Source organism: Acartia tonsa, chromosome 8, assembly GCF_053477335.1.
Source record: "Acartia tonsa isolate MP-2025a chromosome 8, ASM5347733v1, whole genome shotgun sequence".
NCBI lineage: Eukaryota > Metazoa > Arthropoda > Copepoda > Calanoida > Acartiidae > Acartia > Acartia tonsa.
The window spans coordinates 42,365,628-42,384,989 of NC_137267.1; the positions used below are offsets into that span (position 1 = coordinate 42,365,628).

General features: G+C 31.7%; 1 protein-coding gene across 1 annotated transcript; it reads left to right on the forward strand.

Annotated features, from left to right (window-relative positions):
- Nucleotides 1-2,752: 2,752 nt before the first annotated feature.
- On the forward strand, nucleotides 2,753-19,195 carry LOC145326995 (carboxypeptidase B-like). The gene is made up of 22 exons (XM_080170468.1): nucleotides 2,753-2,795; nucleotides 3,511-3,565; nucleotides 4,259-4,322; nucleotides 4,735-4,765; nucleotides 5,710-5,810; nucleotides 6,506-6,594; nucleotides 7,633-7,677; nucleotides 7,901-7,946; nucleotides 8,581-8,628; nucleotides 8,920-8,983; nucleotides 9,489-9,550; nucleotides 9,958-10,001; nucleotides 10,635-10,710; nucleotides 14,396-14,437; nucleotides 14,706-14,745; nucleotides 15,214-15,285; nucleotides 15,532-15,600; nucleotides 16,079-16,186; nucleotides 16,475-16,515; nucleotides 16,996-17,078; nucleotides 17,879-17,918; nucleotides 18,711-19,195. Exons 8-22 carry the CDS (start codon nucleotides 7,912-7,914, stop codon nucleotides 18,841-18,843), a joined length of 957 nt encoding a protein of 318 aa, XP_080026594.1. The 5' UTR covers nucleotides 2,753-2,795; nucleotides 3,511-3,565; nucleotides 4,259-4,322; nucleotides 4,735-4,765; nucleotides 5,710-5,810; nucleotides 6,506-6,594; nucleotides 7,633-7,677; nucleotides 7,901-7,911; the 3' UTR covers nucleotides 18,844-19,195.
- Nucleotides 19,196-19,362: the final 167 nt, after the last annotated feature.

Consider the following 19,362-nt stretch of genomic DNA (forward strand, 5'->3'; position numbering starts at 1 on the left):
GAAAATCTTAAGTTTCCTTCATTCGGTTTCTTACAGACGGACAAATTTTCAAATTAAATGAGAAAGGCTAAACTACACAACTTTTGTGTCACTTTTGAGGAAGACGATTCCTATATGACGTTATATAAAGGGAAAAGAAAAAGGGAAGGGGGAAAGAAAATCTCTTCAAAAGAGATGGGAGAAAAGGGAATCGTCTTCCTCAAAAAGTGACACAAAAGTTATGTAGTTTAGTCTTTCTCAATTAAATTAATAACAAATAACAATTTATATAAAACAATTGATATATTATTACTTGGATATTGAACCAGATTTTATAGGGATGCTCGCAGCTGGCTAAAATATCGATACCCTTTTTCTACCCCTTTACCGTGTCACCTCCCCTCCTTCTGGTTTAACGAGCTGACAAATAAATGAGATCCATAATAGCAAGCTAAATTGATGTCAATTTTTCCCCTTGTCATAATATCCAAGTATTTCATATATCCATTTCTGAAACACCCTGTATATAAGCATTGTGTATACGTACATACATACATTTCTTTCATAAAATACCACAATTAACTTATTAACTGTCTCTATTTCTTTGTTAGATTACTTTAGAGAAGTGGAAATTAATATTTCTTTGTGCTTTTATGTTTTATTTCATAATTTTGTTTTAAAAAATTGGGATATATCCTTCATTTATTATATCAATTAGTAAGGTTTTCTGCTTAAGAAATTAAGCATAAAATTTCAATGCCTTCTAAACCGCTTGAGTTAATCTCTCTAGGGATGGTGTTAGACTATCTAAATTTTTATATTTAAGTGTTGGGATGATTTTAGGCTATTTTTAGATCATAGAATCAGAGCCTCAAGATGCTAGGAGCGCTACCACTTGTCCTATGATATAAAGTAGTAGCGTGTTTTAAGCTAAAGATCTTATATATGATTGGTCTAATTTTTTTCGTGAATTATTCCTATATCTTGAGGTGGGTTTATGCTATCTTACTCCCCTACCCTCCCTTCTCCTAGAGGCTTGGAGTAAAGCAGCTAGATGATCTACAAAATTGCCATAAAAATTTTCAAAGTCCAATAAGATCTTAGCCACAGACCAAAGTGAACAAATAGACTGACAGACCAAACAGCATGTATAGTAGCTTTGCATAAGTCGATATAAAAGCTTCGCTTTAAATAAGGTTTTTTATACCAGAGAGGTAGGGGACATTGAGCTGCCACAGTCCCCAAACACAGTGCGTTTGAACAAGTTTGCTTTTATAAAGTTCTTCATAAAACCACTCCTTAAACGAGTTGATTCATGGCCATTTTTATCAGTTGCTTTGCTAAGGTCACGGAAATTCAGCCTTAAATAAATCATATATAGAGAGGTTTTATGACAGACTTTATAAAAGCAAAGTTGTTCAAAATTTTAAATAAATAATATTTGCTTTTCTTGTCATGATTATGCGATAACTCCTCGTGGATGAAAATTGAACTTGAAATTTTCAAATCTAATTTTCTCAAAAACGGCTGCATTTTAGATTTTGTTGAAAAGTGAAATGAAGTTACCTAACCTCGGGTAATGAAATGCACTACGTCCCAATTAAGGTTCTGACACAAAAGTCAAAGCACCTTCATACGCACTGTGCAAAGTTTTAAAATAGCGTTTTCTTCCTTGTTTGCTTAACAACCTTGGGGACTTTTATTGAATTTTGATTGGTTGGTTCATTTAGTTGAGTATCCAAACGTTTCAATCACTAATTGTTATCTACAGAAGGGATAATTTTGTGAATCATCATTGGGGATCTACATCAATTTATCGGTCGTTGTCTTTGCTTAAAACTTAATAATTAATGTACATTATTTTTTTTTTATTTTCAGAAAATATGAAAAAATGTGTTTGTCTTCAGTTTTTGATCCCGATATTGTCGATTAGCGCAGAGGTGTCCCCCCTCAGGGTTGACTATTCAGGGTATCAGGTTAGGGTTTAGATTAGCGCAGAGGTGTCCCCCCGCAGGGTTGACTATTCTGGGTATCAGGTTAGGGTTTAGATTAGTGCAGAGGTGTCCTCCCGAAGGGTTGACTATTCTGGGTATCAGGTTAGGGTTTAGATTAGCGCAGAGGTGTCCCTCCGCAGGGTTGACTATTCAGGGTATCAGGTTAGGGTTTAGATTAGCGCAGAGGTGTCCCCCCGCAGGGTTGACTATTCAGGGTATCAGGTTAGGGTTTAGATTAGAGCAGAGGTGTCCCCCCGCAGGGTTGACTATTCAGGGTATCAGGTTAGGGTTTAGATTAGAGCAGAGGTGTCCCCCCGCAGGGTTGGCTATTCTGGGTATCAGGTTAGGGTTTAGATTAGCGCAGAGGTGTCCTCCCGCAGGGTTGACTATTCTGGGTATCAGGTTAGGGTTCAGATTAGCGCAGAGGTGTCCCTCCGCAGGGTTGACTATTCAGGGTATCAGGTTAGGGTTTAGATTAGCGCAGAGGTGTCCCCCCGCAGGGTTGACTATTCAGGGTATCAGGTTAGGGTTTAGATTAGAGCAGAGGTATCCCCCCGCAGGGTTGACTATTCAGGGTATCAGGTTAGGGTTTAGATTAGCGCAGAGGTGTCCCCCCGCAGGGTTGACTATTCAGGGTATCAGGTTAGGGTTTAGATTAGCGCAGAGGTGTCCCCCCGCAGGGTTGACTATTCAGGGTATCAGGTTAGGGTTTAGATTAGCGCAGAGGTGTTCCCCCGCAGGGTTGACTATTCAGGGTATCAGGTTAGGGTTTAGATTAGCGCAGAGGTGTTCCCCCGCAGGGTTGACTATTCTGGGTATCAGGTTAGGCTTTAGATTTTTGTGACGCTGAAACGAATTATTTCTCCGTTGACATGGAAACTTCTGATATATCTAGAAGGGATTTTTATAGAGAAATACCACTAGATACATATTTCCCTTCTTTATTTGAAAACGAGGGGACGGTGACGTACATGGGGCGAGGGGTAAAGGGGTGTTTACCCCCTTCTCCCATAAAAAAGATCCAAATTAATTGTATTTGTTGCGCTACTTTGACACATAAACATCCTCTTTTTTAAAAGCGAAGCTTTTCTATAATTATAGTAGATCAGTCCGTCCGTCCGTCAGTCCGTTCGTAACGGATAGCTTTTTCCGTTAATTTAGAAAGCGTAGCAACTCTATAAGCGTTACCAGAATGTTCGTACGTCTATTTTAGACATGTTGATTGTCTTACTTTTTTAACAACAATTTTTAAGTATTAAAATCATCCGATTGTTCTGATTTTTGGTTTACTTATTCCTTTTACAATAAGGTACAATATTTAGAACAAATATTTATGAGCAAGTCATAAAAATGTCAGTATGTCCTTAAACAAAATTCCGTATTTAAGAAGTTTTGCAACACATTTACGTATAATTTTGTCAAAACTTATATATTCCTATTTTTTAAGTCAGTTCTGACAATAAGAATTAATGTTTTTTTGTCATACCGTTTCAGAGCTTCGCTTTTTTGGATGTTGTCATCCTTGTTTATTTTTCAGTTACTAGCAGTAGATAGACCATTAGATGCGAAGCACATTTCATATTTGAGTGACAGTAAGTACCACACTCTAAAAAATATCACAAATGTAAAAAAAAGTTTTTTTTTATTTTGCTCATTATATTTTATGTTAAATTTTTTAAGCTCTTTATAATACCTAAATAAAAAATAACGTCAATACATTACAAATGACCAATGATAGGCCGATACAGAGACTAAATTATCAATGGCAGGATTTTACATTTTAATTGACCAATGGTAGGCCAGAATGGCATCATTTGTATAGGCAATATAAAAAGCTTCTAAATTTTTACTTCAATGGATAAAACTTCCAAATAAAATTACGAAAATTTTATAATCCTCAGCCTTTTGACCATTTTTTGTATATTTTTAAAGAGAATATACATAAAAAAAAAATATTTGTAATAAAGGTTTCTTTATTTCATATATAAAAATGATTATTTTTAAAGTGTATAATTGTATAATTATCAAATTATTAAAAAAGAAAAAGCAAGTCATACGTTTTAAATCTGTAAGTGTGTTCTTTACATCTTTTTGCTTTGAGCTGAACATAAAGATATTAATAATTCTTTAATAATATACTGACCAAAAAAATTTAATATTTTTAGCTTACATTTTTTCAATGAATATCTTTTCTAATTAAATTTTATATCTACATAATTTTTCTTATATACATATATTCTTAATATACATATAATATAATATATATAATGGATATATATTTTTAGAGGTTAATTTTTGGTCGGAACCATATGACAAAACAGCTACCTTTTCTGTGTCTCCAGGCTACAGGTTAGATTTTTCCAGTATGGCTTCCAAACCGATTTATATCCGCTGGTTTGGAACCAATTCTGAGCCATATTAAAAAATCAGGTACAGCATTGTATCAAAGGCAATTTCCTATGAATAATAAAATAAAAATCATAATAAATAACATCAGTTTTGTTAGAGCGGGCCTCGGGGCTATCAAAACTAATTTTAATCTTCTAATTTTACATTTTAATATCCGCGAAAAGCTGTCTATAATACGGTGCGATAAATAACTTTTTTTTTTAAATTTTCAGTATAAATTATATATAATATCTGTTTTAACTCACATTTTAAAAATATTTTTGGCACAGATTATTGTGTTGTTAAATTTTAAATTTTTCCAAAAAATTAGATACTTTTTTAAAAACCTAAATTAATTAGATAATTTGTTTAGATCAGTTGTTCATTCCTACCTCCAAAATCAGGTTATGTTAAAAAAAAGCATTAAATAAAATATTTTAAAATTCAACATTCAACATAACGTCGAAATTTAAGCATTACAATCTATACATAATACATAATCTATTATTGACATTGAAAGGCTATAAAATAATACTTGTAGTAGAGTAGTTTTATTTCTAGATTGTGTTTGCATTTTTAAAAGCGAAGCTTTTCTATAATTAGGGTCGGTCCGTCCGTCCGTCCGTACGTCCGTACGTCCGTAACGGATAGCTTTTTCCGTTAATTTAGACATGTTAGAATTGTCCTATCGATTTCAAATTTTGCATGGTGATTCCTTTAGTAATTAGGTACGATTTAGAAAGCGTAGCAACTCTATAATCATTACCAAAATGTCCGTACGTCCATTTTAAACATGTTGATTTTTTTACTTTTTTAACAACAAATTTTTATGTGATCTAATCATCGGATTGATCTGATTTTTGGTATATTGATTCCTGGGACAACAAAGTATAATGTATTAAGCGAAGCAACTCTATAATCAAGTCCTAAAATGTAAGTATGTCCATAAAAATTTTCCTGTATCAAGCAGTTTTTCAACAAATTTACTTACAATTTTGCTTTGACTCTTATAAATTTATATTATAACTAAGTTCTAACACTATACAAGTGTTAATGTCCGTTTGTCCTACCGTTTCAGTGCTTCGCTTTTATGGATGTTGTCATCCTTGTTTCTAAGTGTGCAAATAAGCTTTTGTAAGGGCATGTCAGCGTCAGCCAAATCCATTTAATGCAATAGAATGTCGAAGCTCTTTATAGTGCCTTTAAAAATGACGTCATACATTACAAATGACCAATGATAGGCCAATACACAGACTAAATTACCAATGGTAGGCCAGTATGGCGTCGTTTTTTATAGGCATTATCAATGGCTTTTAGAATGTCTTTTTAATATCATCTTTATATTCAGAGCTTTCCTTATGCTCTTGAAATAGAAGACCTCGAGAAAGTTATTGATGAGGAGCTGGTGCAAAATTTCAACGAAGAACAATATTTTAATAATGTTCATAGGTAAAACACTTTTTAAAAGAATTTTTGGGCGAGTCCAGGCGTAATACTATAGACGTTACTTTGTCAGGAGTACAAAAAAGGGGAATGTCTGGTCAATTAACAGGTGCAAATCATTACCATGCTCAATGCACAGCTGTGTCTTCGAGACAAGAGATATGAAATCAAAAGGGTTAGTTATCTGTTGGGTTTTAATTTATCTAATACAAAATAAAGGGGGAAAAAACAACTACTTTTCATTTTAGGAATTATAACGATACATGTTCTCGTGGCGTTAAAGTCACATTTCTTTTAAGCATTAACTAAACCAACCTAATGACTTTCTGGTATTAATTATGGAAATGATACGTATTTAAAAGAATACCCCTTGTAAAATCCTTATGCAAATGAAAGCGATTCTAATTACTAAACTAACCGCAATATTCGATGGGACGAACGAACAGGACTAAAATGGGTTCTAGGACAAACGCGGGAGTGACAGGCGTCGGAGTGCATGGACAAACCTATTTTATACCATCTTATATGTTTCTTAAATGCCTAACCACTGCGTGGGGCTTATCTGTAAATTCATATCTTAACCTAACCTAACCTGATTAGAAATATTTAATCAACTTTATATTTTAAACTCCCCTGTGTTTGGCCACATAAAATGTAAAAAAAACTTCGCTTATGGCAATCTAATTTTTATTAAATTTTAGATCCAAAAGAGACACGTTATGGCAGATTTTTGCAGAAAGCTTGTCCAATGTCACCAACTTTAGACGTGGAAGAAAAATTACCTCAGGAGGTCAGAAAAAAATTTTTAGCTAATAAAACATAGAAAAAAAATGATAATATTGAAACAAGGATGACAACATCCATAAAAGCGAAGCACTGAAACGGTGGGTCAAACGGACATTAACACCTGTATAGTGTCAGAACTGAATAATCAGAATATAAATGTATAAGAGTCATAGCAAAATTGTAAGTAAATTTGTTGAAAAACTACTTGATACAGGATAATGTTTATGAACATACTTACATTTTTAGGGCTTGATATAGAGTTGCTTCGCTTATAACATTATACTTTGTTGTCCCAGGAATCAATATACCAAAATTCAGATAAATCGGATGATTAGATCACATAAAAATTTGTTGTTAAAAAATTAAAAAAAAATTAACATGTTTAAAATGGACGTACGGACATTTTAGTAATGACCATAGAGTTGATACGCTTTCTAAATCGTACCTAACTACTACAGGAATCACCATGCAAAGTTTGAAATCGATAGGATAATTCTAACATGCCTAAATTAACGAAAAAAGCTATCCGTTACGGACGTACGGACGGACCGACCCTAATTATAGAAAAGCTTCGCTTTTGAAAAGAAGGCAGTTTCCCTTAAAGTGTCGTTTCGAGCACAAACACCCTTTTAAATCTGAAATAAGTTGGGGGTTATTTTTGGTGTGTTTGTTTTTTACAGGTCAAGTTAGGGTAGGAAATATTGGGTACATGGTAACCCCGATGGGTTAAGACACTCTGCAGGGGTTAGGCAAGGAAAAGACAGATCTATAGTATAGATGCATGTATAATGTATATACAAATAACTACATCTTCCCTTTTTAAATAACCTTTTTTGTCTGCTAGCAAATTTTTTTCTACTACTTGGCTGTGTTAATATACCCGTTACCTGCATTGGTTGATTTTCAAAGATCCAATTGAGAGTCGGAACAAGGTCATTGCGATAGGGAAATACAGTTATTTAACCCTTTCTCCCTCTAGTGTTTTCTGTAAAGGGAAAAACAAAGTGCAATACAAAATGGTAGTATTTTTTTTATTTTTAAGATTTGGGATTTAATGACAACCATGTTAGCGAGGCACAATTCAAGGGTAAGATTAATAAATTAATTTTTCAAAAATAAACACAAAAAAAGTATTTTATAGTATTATTTTTATATTGTGCCAAATCACATAGGAATCATAATTCCAAAAATTCAGATAAGGTAGAACGATATCAAATGTTATTGTCAAGTCGCCAAAATTCAAAACCCAAAATTTTGAAAGTTATTATTTTTTACTAAATGTAATATACTTAATTGAAGACATTATTTAGAAGTAATAAAAATGTCAAGTTTCATGGACTGGACACATTATCACAGGTTAGTATGTACTTTTAGTAGCGTGGCTACCCTATAAATTACTTTGCCTGTCTGTGTGTCCGTCCGTACGTCAGTCACTCAGTCAGTCAGTAACACATTATCACAGGTTATTATGTATTTTTAGAAGCGAAGCTAATTTATAATTACTTTGTCTGTTTGTATGTCCGTCACTAAGTCAGTCCGTTCCGATTGTCCATCAGTATGTCAGTAACTGTATGGGGTAAATGTGATTTTTTCGTCTGCTATTAAATAGCTGAAATTTTAAGTGAAGATTTCTATGACCTTTGTGTATCTATTATATACATTGTTTTGTATGTTAGTCTGTCGTTCATGCTTTACAAGACAAAAATACTTAGTTTCATATAGGTTTCGTGATTTTCTTTAAGCTTTTTCACATTTCTTTTTTATGAGAACTAAACATCTGCTCATAAAATTACCTTGTCCGTGTTTCAATACGTATTTTTTTGAGAAGAACAAAAGTCAATGATAGTTACTTTAAAGACAGATTTCAGCAGAAAGTAAAGTGAAAATTATTAGATTGTCTAAAATATGATACATAATTTTTATAGTTATTTTAAATTTCGTGGAAAATAGTTTGTTATACGATGCTATACTAAACTGCTTTATTTGTTAGAATTGAGGTGATCTATGCTTGGATGGATAGATTAGCTGCAGAGCACAGGTAAGCAAATTTTGGCAGTTTCAATCTAAAGACCTAGTAAAGCACAGAAACACAACCCATCTTTATTTAGAAGTAAATTAAAAATAAGGTGGAGAGTTTTTTAAGTGTTTTTGTTCCCTGTGATGATTAGCGAAATTGCCCACTCTGAAAATTAAAATTATTGGTTGAAAAGTTTGGACATTTCTAGTTTAGAACCAACGTCATTAAAAGTAACCAACATTTTTGAGCCCAGTGTAATTTCCTGCTTTAATATAGCAAACTCTATTTTTTGTAATCATAATATTTTTTCAGAAATATTGTAAAATTGCACAAAATCGGAAGAACCGTAGAGGGAAGAGATATCCTTCTTATAAAGGTAAATAATAAAACCAGTTTAGTTATCCCAAAAGTTTATTTTGACCTATGATAAAGATGACTAAAATTAGTGGATCAAATGGATTGTGCTTTTAAGGAAGATTTAGAGATGTCTTGAGGTGGTTTTAGGCTATTTTTTTGATATCCCTGCTTTACTTAGTGGCTAGGAGCGAATCAATATAAAGGATTTTTATAATAATACTGTATTCTATATTTAATATAGATATCAAGTATGGCTTCAAAATAGATTAATATCCGCTGGAATAGAACAGGTTCTCAGCTATACTGAAAAATCATGTATAGCATCGATTTACAGCAAATTTTCCACGATCATATCAAAATAAAAATAATATATTAATAATGAAAAATTGTAAGATTAATTCTAGTTTTGGTACCTGGGCCTTCGGCGCAAACAAAACTAGTTGTAATCTTACATTTTTTTTATTTTAACATCCACGGAAAGCTGTCTTTAATCCGATGCGATAAATAAATATTTATATTGTTAGATTGGAGTCAACACAAGTCCTAAGAAACCTGGAATATTCATAGAGGGTGGTATTCACGCCAGGTAACTGTAACGGAAAGCGGTTTATAATATGATGAAAGAAATAACTAATCCAGTATGGTTTTAATATCCGCTGGATTAGAACTGGTTTTTAGCCTTACTGAAAAATAATGTACTGCAATGTATAACAGAAAATTTTCCATGAATATTAAAATGAAAACATAAAATTAATACCTCCCTCAGGGCTAACAAGACTGGTGTTAATCTTTATTTTTTTTATTTTTATATCCGCGTAAAGCTGTCTTTGATACAGTGCGATAAGTAACTAATGCGCCAATTTAAAATTATCTTTTTAAAGAGTTTAATTAAAGTAAAACTTACATTTATCCAATGTCTATCATTTCATTGAAATTTTTTTCAATTTAATAAAATATTTTTTATTCCTATTTTTATTTGATATTTAATTTCAGAGAATGGATCTCTCCTGCCAGTGTTACATACCTCATCAATGAACTAGGATTGAAATATTTACATTTAATCATATAGTAGCTGCGCTCCAAGTTTAGTGTATTTATTGTGTTATTTAGAGGAAAATAGCTACAAGCCTGACTATATCAAATGGACCCTTCCTTAAGATTCTATAGGGATCAAAGTTTTAGGGATGGGCCAATAAAACAATTTTCGTACTTTCCAAAAATTTACCTTTCAATGAACACAAATTTTTTCATTTACCCGCAACAATATTCTTTCCAAGAAATGTCTTTTCTCGTTTTCATTCGAATCCGTTGGATAGGAACCAGTTCTCATCCATACACAAAAACTATGTCTAGCATCGTATTATATCAAGCTTTCTACGAATATAAAAAAAACAACTGGTTTTAATCTTATAATTGTACATTCTATATCCGCGGAAAGCTGTTTATAATACGATGCGAGAAATAAATATACTAGTATCGTTTTGAAATCGATTGATATCCAGAAGATTAGAACCAGTTCTCAGCCTTACTTAACAATCATGCATAGCATCGTGTTACATACAATTATCCTTAATGTTATAATTTTTCATTTTTTAAAAGCTGTCTGTAATACGATGCGATGAATAACTATTTTGAAACTTATGTAAAAAACTTAATATTTGAATTGCCCTTAGTGTTAAACCCCAATCTGAGAGATGCCATAGAAAATTTTGACTTCTTTGTTCTTCCAATTCTCAATCCTGACGGGTAAGTTTTGGTGGAATCGTCCATTTAAATTCAAATCCTAATCATCAGTCTGTTTTGATAACCCTTTTACCCCCTTTTACTAGATAAACGAACTGACAAATGAATGAGTTCCATGTTAGCAACCTAATTTGGTGACAATTTTTCCTCTGACCTATCTATGTTATAGTCAAACTTATCCCAACATAAAGTTAATCAAGCATTTGCTTCAAAAACATTAATTTTTTTTAAAGAAGGTGTATTAACTTTTTTGCTTTTTATTTAAGATAGCTAGCCGGTTCTTTTAGTAAGTAGTAGATGTAAAATTTTTCATAGAATTCAGATATGCAATCGGTTTTTTTGTAGACCTCTTATTTTTTAAGTAATTTCAGTTTTTTTAAAAAATAATTAAGTCGGTTTTAAGGTACTAAAACGCAACAAAATAAAAGAAGAAAATGGCCAGTATGAACAAAAATAGTAAGATCTTTAATTTGACATCTTACTTTTAAAATTCTGTTGAGTAATTATTGAAAAAATCTATTTTTTAACCTCGGTTTAATAAAAACTTTAGACCTAAATATTTTCTCAAACAGACATAAAAAACATGGGTTCATATATACCTTTAGAATCAGAAAAATATTACGAATCCATTCTAAGCAAAATTGAAAAAGTTTTATAAAACTATAATAAAAAATATAAGTTTATTTTAAGAATCATAATTTTCGGCTTTAAAGGGTTGACTTGAACAAAACCTAAACAAATGTACATACACTATAACAGATATTTTTTAAACACAAGAAACAATAATGCATTTTTAACTGCATTGTTTTGAAGTTTATAAACAGACTGAAGCATATTTGTTCATAATTTTTCATTCTTTACATGTTATGTAAGTATCACTATTTTTATTGTATATATTGTATGAACATTATCTTTTTTTTTGTCAATTCTATTGGTTAAGTTTTGAGGTGAAGCTTCTTGATTGGTCAATTTTCGAGATTTTTGATTGGCTAGTTTAAACTGTTTTTAACCTATTTTTGAATGGGTGGTCAAAAATATACTAGGACACCTATAGAATCAGACTGCAGAGACCAAATTTGAATTAAGTCCCCAATAAACTTTTTTGGGGGGATTTAAAAATTAATTTTTAGTGTTGCTGTAATCATTTTGACCAAAGCAAAAGCTCTTTTTTTACTTCGGGTAATATTGTGGCTTACAGAACATTTTTATATAATTCACTTTATATTGATACAATAAAAAAAACATTACTCTGTTCATTGGAAATAATTTTTTTTTCATTGAAAAATCTAACATTTACAATAAAACAAATAATTCTGAAATCTAACCAATAAGAAGTCTTGTTTTATATAATTCTTTACAATTCAAAAAAAGAGTGTTTTCACAAATTGACGTATTTCCAATGTAGTTAAATATTTTTTATTTAATTAAAATAAAAGGATGAAAACCATACACATAAAAGATACATACTTTTTAAAATTATTTTAAAAGATAAGTTTTAATAATCTTATTTTATAACACATTTGTATATTTGACAAAGATAAATTTGTTGTATTGCATAAACATTTGTTGTCATTTAACCCTTTACAGCCATTTTTTATGTTTTTAAAATAAGTGAGAGAACACAAACATGTTAATGTTAATTCGTTGATATATTATAAAGAATTAACTTTTTAGTGAATTTTTATAGTAAAATCATAAGGCCTAATTTTACTCTATACCAGAATACAATATTTATGAAGCAAAACACTCTAAAAGCTACGAATTTTACCCAAATAAAAAAAAGACCTTTTGCTTCAATCAAAATGATCACGGCAACAGTAAAAATTAATATTTAAATCCCCCCAAAAAAGTTTATTGGGGACTTAATTCAAATTTAGGCTCTGCAGTCTCATTCTACTGGTGTCATAGTATATTTTTAGTAGCGAAGCTACTCTATAATTCACTTTGTCCGTCCGTCCGTCCGTCCGTCAGTCAGTCAGTCCATAACGCTGTGGGGGAAATGGGATTTACTCAGCTCCTATAAAAGATAGAATGCTGAATTTTTTTGACAACATTCCCATCATTAAGGAGCACAATTGACTATAAAACATCATTGGCGTTCCGACCGATTTTTAGCAGGTTTTAGGCTATTTTTATATTTTTCACATTTTTCTCCATATCTTCAGTGTTTATGGTCCTATTTTCAAAATTTTTTCAGTTACAGATATCAAAATTAAATTTCCCGTCGTTTAAAGGAACAACCATGAAGGCCAGACTGCCTTTTCAGCAGGTTTTAGACTATTTTTATATTTTTCACATTTTTATCCATATCTTTAGTGTTTATGGTCCGATTTTCAAAATTTTTTCAGTTATAGATATCAAAATTAAATTTTCCGTCTTTTACAGAAAACATCTATGACGGCCAGACTGCCTTTTTAGCAGGTTTTAGGCTGTTTTTTATATATTTAACATTTTTCTCCATATCTTCAGTGTTTATAGTCCGATTTTCAAAAATTTTCAGTTATATATATCAAAATTAAATTTCCCGTCTTTTAAACAAAATGACCATGACAGCCAGACTGCCTTTTTAGCAGGTTTTAGGCTATTTTTATATATTTAACACTTTTTTCCATATCTTCAGTGTATATGGTCCGATTTTCCAATTTTTTTAAGTTAAGTATTTAAAAATTAAATTTTTTGTCGTTTTAATAAAACAACCATGATGGCCAGACTGCCTTTTATCAGGTTTTTGGCTATTTTTATATGTTTTGCATATTTCCCGATATCTTTGTATATTTTGATGCAATTTTCAAACTTTTATGGGATATCTGTATCAAAATAATTTTTCCCATTGTTATGAGCATCTTTAATATAATTTACTTTGACCATCGTCATCATGCAAAATAAAACAAGGTTTCATGTTTATTTTATCCAATAAATCTATTCTTGATTTTAGTAAAAACCTTTTAAATCTACGTATTCCAATCGACGATTTTTTGTGCTTCGCTACTTATGGATGTTGTCATCCTTGTTTATATACATTTTAAAAATAGGTTAAAAACAGTTTAATAGTTACAATTAGGTGTTGCCTGTAGAAATATAATATTTTAGGCCATTTTTATTTTTTTAAGATTTTACTTTTTTTCAATTTTGCTTAGAATGGATTCGTAATATTTTTCTGATTCTAAAGGTATATATGAACCCATGTTTTTTATGTCTGTTTGAGAAAATATTTAGGTTTAAAGTTTTTATTAAACCGAGGTTAAAAGAATAGATTTTTTCAATAATTACTCAACAGAATTTTAAAAGTAAGGTGTCAAATTAAAGATCTTACTATTTTTGTTCATACTGGCCATTTTCTTCTTTTATTTTGTTGCGTTTTAGTACCTTAAAACCGACTTGATTATTTAAAAAAAAAACTTAAATTACTTAAAAAATAAGAGGTCTACAAAAAAAACCGATTGCATATCTGAATTCTATGAAAATTTTTACATCTACTACTTACTGAAATAACCGGCTAGCTATCTTAAATAAAAAGCAAAAAAGTTAATAAACCTTCTTTTGATTTTTTCCTTCATGCACAATCACATCACGTAACACTCATACTTATATTTTCATTCTGCTAGACTTTCATAATTCTTTCTCTAACAGGCTACTCTTTTATTGGACGTGATTGATCTTGTTTGATGTAAAATTATTTATTTTCTAGGTATGCATATACACATACAACTGATAGAATGTGGAGAAAAAACAGGAATGCAAATTTTATGAAAATGTACAATGATGTTTTAGTTGGTTTTTTATCTTAATTTTTTGGCATTTAATTTTATTCTTCAATTTAAATTATTGGTTTTAAACTATTTTAAAAAACAAGATGAAAAACAACGAAAAAAACTGCAGCCTCAAATTCCAACTGCACTTTGTATGTTCCTATTGGTCTAAATAAGGGATCGCGCTCAACAAGACTTTTTATTTTCATTAATTAAACAATCAAAAAAATTGCATTTGTTATAAAACTGCAGAGCGCAAGACAGTGCTCTACTCACAACTTTAACCAATTGCAGGAAAAAAGAATAGAAAAACAATAATAGATCCTACACACTAAAGTAGCAGGATATCCGTAAGTCCTCTATGATCTCGTAAACAACTGGACCATCAGTCGTTCTACAAATTTCCGTGTTCCCTAAGTCCAGGAAGATTAAAGGCTACTGACTGCCAAGGTGTGAAGAAAAATTCGAAACCGCCATACTTAAATACATACCAACATAAATGACCTCTGAAGTAGCCGTGCAACTACAATAAAAATACAATATAATAAATTTGATCATAGGAGGACAGTCGTCAATTAAAGGCAGCTCAGCTGCTGAGGCAAAATGTTGTGAAAGAGTGCAGCTTGACTTTAGTGTCTGATTAAGTTTTACCTTACCTATGTTATAATTGTTTTGGTTGCTGTAAAATGTATGAAAAGCTTTGGCTTTAGTTTCATGATTCCCATTTTCATTTGTGTTTATTATTCTTTTTTTAAACTGCAGAGGCGTAGACTTAAATCGTAATTTTGGGTACAAATGGGGTAAAGTTGGACTCCTTGAAAATCCCCAGGTGAAAAATTTGTGAAAAAATTAGAAAATAAGGGGGGTGAAATAGTCTTTCTTCTTTCTGTGTTATAACCCTTCTGGGTTACCCTGAATCCAATATAACCTAACCTTAGGCAGAAAACAAACATACAAAAAAACTACCACCTCTTTAGTACATTTTATGTAAAAATATGGAAAATTAATTGTATAATTACATCAGTAATATATTTAGGATATTTCTATCCAGTCGTTTAATTTTATTTTACTTTAGCATGGAACTTCCCTTCCTTGTCTGGAGACCTACATGGGAGACTCAGCATTCTCAGAAAGAGAGACACAGGTACACATTATGTAACATCCATCAGACAACCAATTTTTGTAATAGAATAATCTTATACCTATATACATTAGAGGACTTTTTTTGGGCCACGTTGGCAGAACAAAAGAGTACTTACGAAAAGATTTTGGATATATAGTGGCTGTACTTTTAAAAAATAATAATGAAATTTTTAGATATAGGAAATTTCATATTAAAAACACAAGAAAATTTATGTAGTATTGGGCTTATAGGCCGACATATTTTGGACAGTTTACCATAGCTTAGATAGTAAAATGAAAATCATTGGATCCATTAATTTTGTTTTTAGCCCTGAGGGAATTAAGGCCCGAGCCAATAAAACAGAGATTTTTTCTATGATTTTAATCTTATTTTTAAAACTATATACTATATTGATTTTTCAGCATGGCTTAGAACCGGTTCTAATCCAGCGGATAGTAATCAGTTTTGAAGCCATACTGGAAAAATAATTATTGTTTAGGCTGTAAGAAACTTCATATTGGCGCATCCCAGAAAATTTATTGGTTATGTGGCTTTCCACAGCTTTGGAACTAAGCTTATGTACCCTTGGTCATATGCCAATGTAAAGGTAAACATTTTAAGGTGCTTTCCCTCAAAATGCCCAGTTAGCAGAGAACCCTCTCACCCTTAATTTTTGAAATCAATGAAAATAAAGAGAGTATTTTTCTATATGCCTATGCCTATATGCCCTGCGGAGGTCCCTAACCCTGCTGGGCCTGCGGCGGGGCTATTCTGTACCCAATGTAACCTAAAATTAGTTAACAATCAACACTTAGAAAACTAACCCCTCTTAGGTTCAATATGTTATAAGGAAACGGCTTTATGCAAGAACCCTTTGTACTAGATATGTTTTTAGACCCATGATTGGAAAGAACTTCACAACTTAGCTGTTCATTTAGGAAATCCAACATTTTTAAATTAAATGATAGCTGTAAAAACACTAAATAAATAAGAATGACAACATTCATAAATAGCGAAGTCAAATAATCATGGATTGATGAAGTTTCTGTCTTTTGAGGCATGACTGACCTACAGAGGGACAAAAGAATGTATATACTAGATGCGCACATGACGTACGAATCTTCCCTGAACATTTCAGCTGGTTATCTTCAATATTAGCTGAGAAGATCAATATTTCATTTCATCACGGACTGATTGACTAACGGATGGACCAAATGAATTATAGAGTTATAAATTACTTGGGTCTTACACCAGATTTGTTTCCTTATTTCACTCTCTTTACCCTATCCCCTCCCCTTCTACTGGTTGAAAGCAAGATAAATTGATGACAATTTTCCCCTGTTGTATATTGTACATCAATTGTTACCTTGCTTTTCATTATCATAATTTAAAATTCAAAACATGTTGAATTATAAAAGCTGAGGGAATGTTTGAGGCTTCCAGGGGTGAGGATAGATATGAAGTTGGAACAGCTGGCACTATCCAGTACACAGCTACAGGTATACAGATAGATAGATAGATATATAGTAGATAGAAAGATAGATATAAAGTTGAAACAGCTGGCACTATCCAGTACACAGCTACAGGTATACAGATAGATAGATAAATAGTAGATAGAAAGATAGATATAAAGTTGGAATAGCTGGAACTATCCAGTACACAGCTACAGATATAGATAGATAGATATACAGTAGATAGAAAGATAGATATGAAGTTGGAACAGCTGGCACTATCCAGTACACAGCTACAGAGATAGATAGATACATAGTAGATAGAAAGATAGATATGAAGTTGGAACAGCTGGAATTATCCAGTACACAGCTACAGGTATACAGATAGATAGATAGATATATAGTAGATAGAAAATAGATATAAAGTTGGAACAGCTGGCACTATCCAGTACACAGCTACAGAGATAGATAGATACATAGTAGATAGAAAGATAGATATCAAGTTAGAACAGCTGACACTATACAGTACACTGCTACAGGTATATACAGAGAGATAGATAGATAAATAGTAGATAGAAAGATTAATTTGAAGTTGAATCATCTGGAACAATCTAACATAACTGCTTCAGGTTGTTAAAATTTTAAATACATTTTGGGCTAACATCAAACTCCTAAGAGAATAATCCCCCCACTCAAAAATATTGGGTTCAAAAACCCAATTTCTGTGTTAGTCTCCCTTCCTTGACCTATTTTAAGTGCCACTAGAGGCCTCTAGGGACATTTCAGCTAGAATCATACCATATAGTTTATCTATAAAGAGGAAGAAAGTAATTGTATTTGTATTTTAGGTGGCTCAGATGATTGGGCCAGAGGAGTAGCTGATATCAAGTAAGTAAATTTATCAGGGATCTTAAGGAATAAGACAATGAACGATAGGTTGATTAGTGTGGCTCGATTTTGAACATTTTTATCTGAGACCAAAGCGGGAATCTGCTAATTTCAAGCAATCATTAAAAATTTATTAACCTCTCTTTTTTTTGTCTTAAAAAATAATTAGTTTTTTACTTCTTGCAACGATTTAAATTTATTTTCTCGTATTCATTCGAATCCGTTGGATAGGAACCGGTTCTCATCCATACGAAAAAAGTATGTCTAGCATCGTGTTATATCCAGTTTTCTACGAATATAGAAATGTACAATCATAAGATTAAAACCGGTTTTTTTAGCCGGTGCCTTTGGCACCTCGGGGCTAAAAAAACTAGTTTTAATCTTATAATTGTACATTCTATATCCGCGGAAAGCCGTTTATAATACGATGCGAGAAATAACTATTAATTCTTTCTTATTATTAATATGGGTCTTGAATAGAATTATTAGTACCTTTATTGGCTCTTGGGACCGCCAAAACAATGATCTCAAAAACTAATTTTGTTGCAACAATATAATTTATTGCAATGGATATAGGATGTACGTGGATATATTGATATTGGAAAATTTGTTGTCAATTTAGATGGGCAATATGGGCCTTATTATTGGTCAGCTCTTTTATCTAGTAGGATGGGAAGGTATGGGGTTGGATAAGGGTAATTCTTATATTATCCAGCTGCGAGCATCACTTCATTAGAGTACATGAAAATCTGGTGCAACATCCAAGTAACAATATATCCATTTCTTTTGCAGATACGTGTACCTGGTAGAGCTGCCTGGCAAGGGCCAGGGATTCCTGTTGCCACGGCAATGGATCCAACATGTTGGCAACACAAATGTGGAACTTATTAGAAGATTGTCTACGGCCATTGCCAATAAACTTTAATTTAAATATTAAGATTAACATCTCCCAATAAGGTGTATTAGCTGCTATACATGATTTTTCAGTATAGCTGGTTCAAATCAAGCGGATATTAATCGGTTTCGAAGCCATACTGGAAATATTTATTATCAAAATATAAATAACTTTTGGAAAATCTATAGTGCAAGTTTGTGGTAGAGTTCCAGGTATCGATAATCTCCAAAAATCTATGAATTTTACCCTAAAATTTACCATAGAATTTGATTTAACTATTGATTACCTATTAAAAGACTTTATATTTGTTATGTAATTGTATTTGTTTGTTAAATCTAGTCATTAGATCAATGTTTATAACTAAATTGTAAATAAACGTTTAAAAATTTGTTTAAATAAAATTTTAATGCAACAAGGATGACAGCATCCATAAAAGCGCAGCACATAAATCCAGCTTGTACCAATAACAAAATTAATTCAGAAACCTATACGTGTTTTTAGCTGTCGTTGGGGGACAACACATCGTAAAATTGACGACCTCTTCATTAG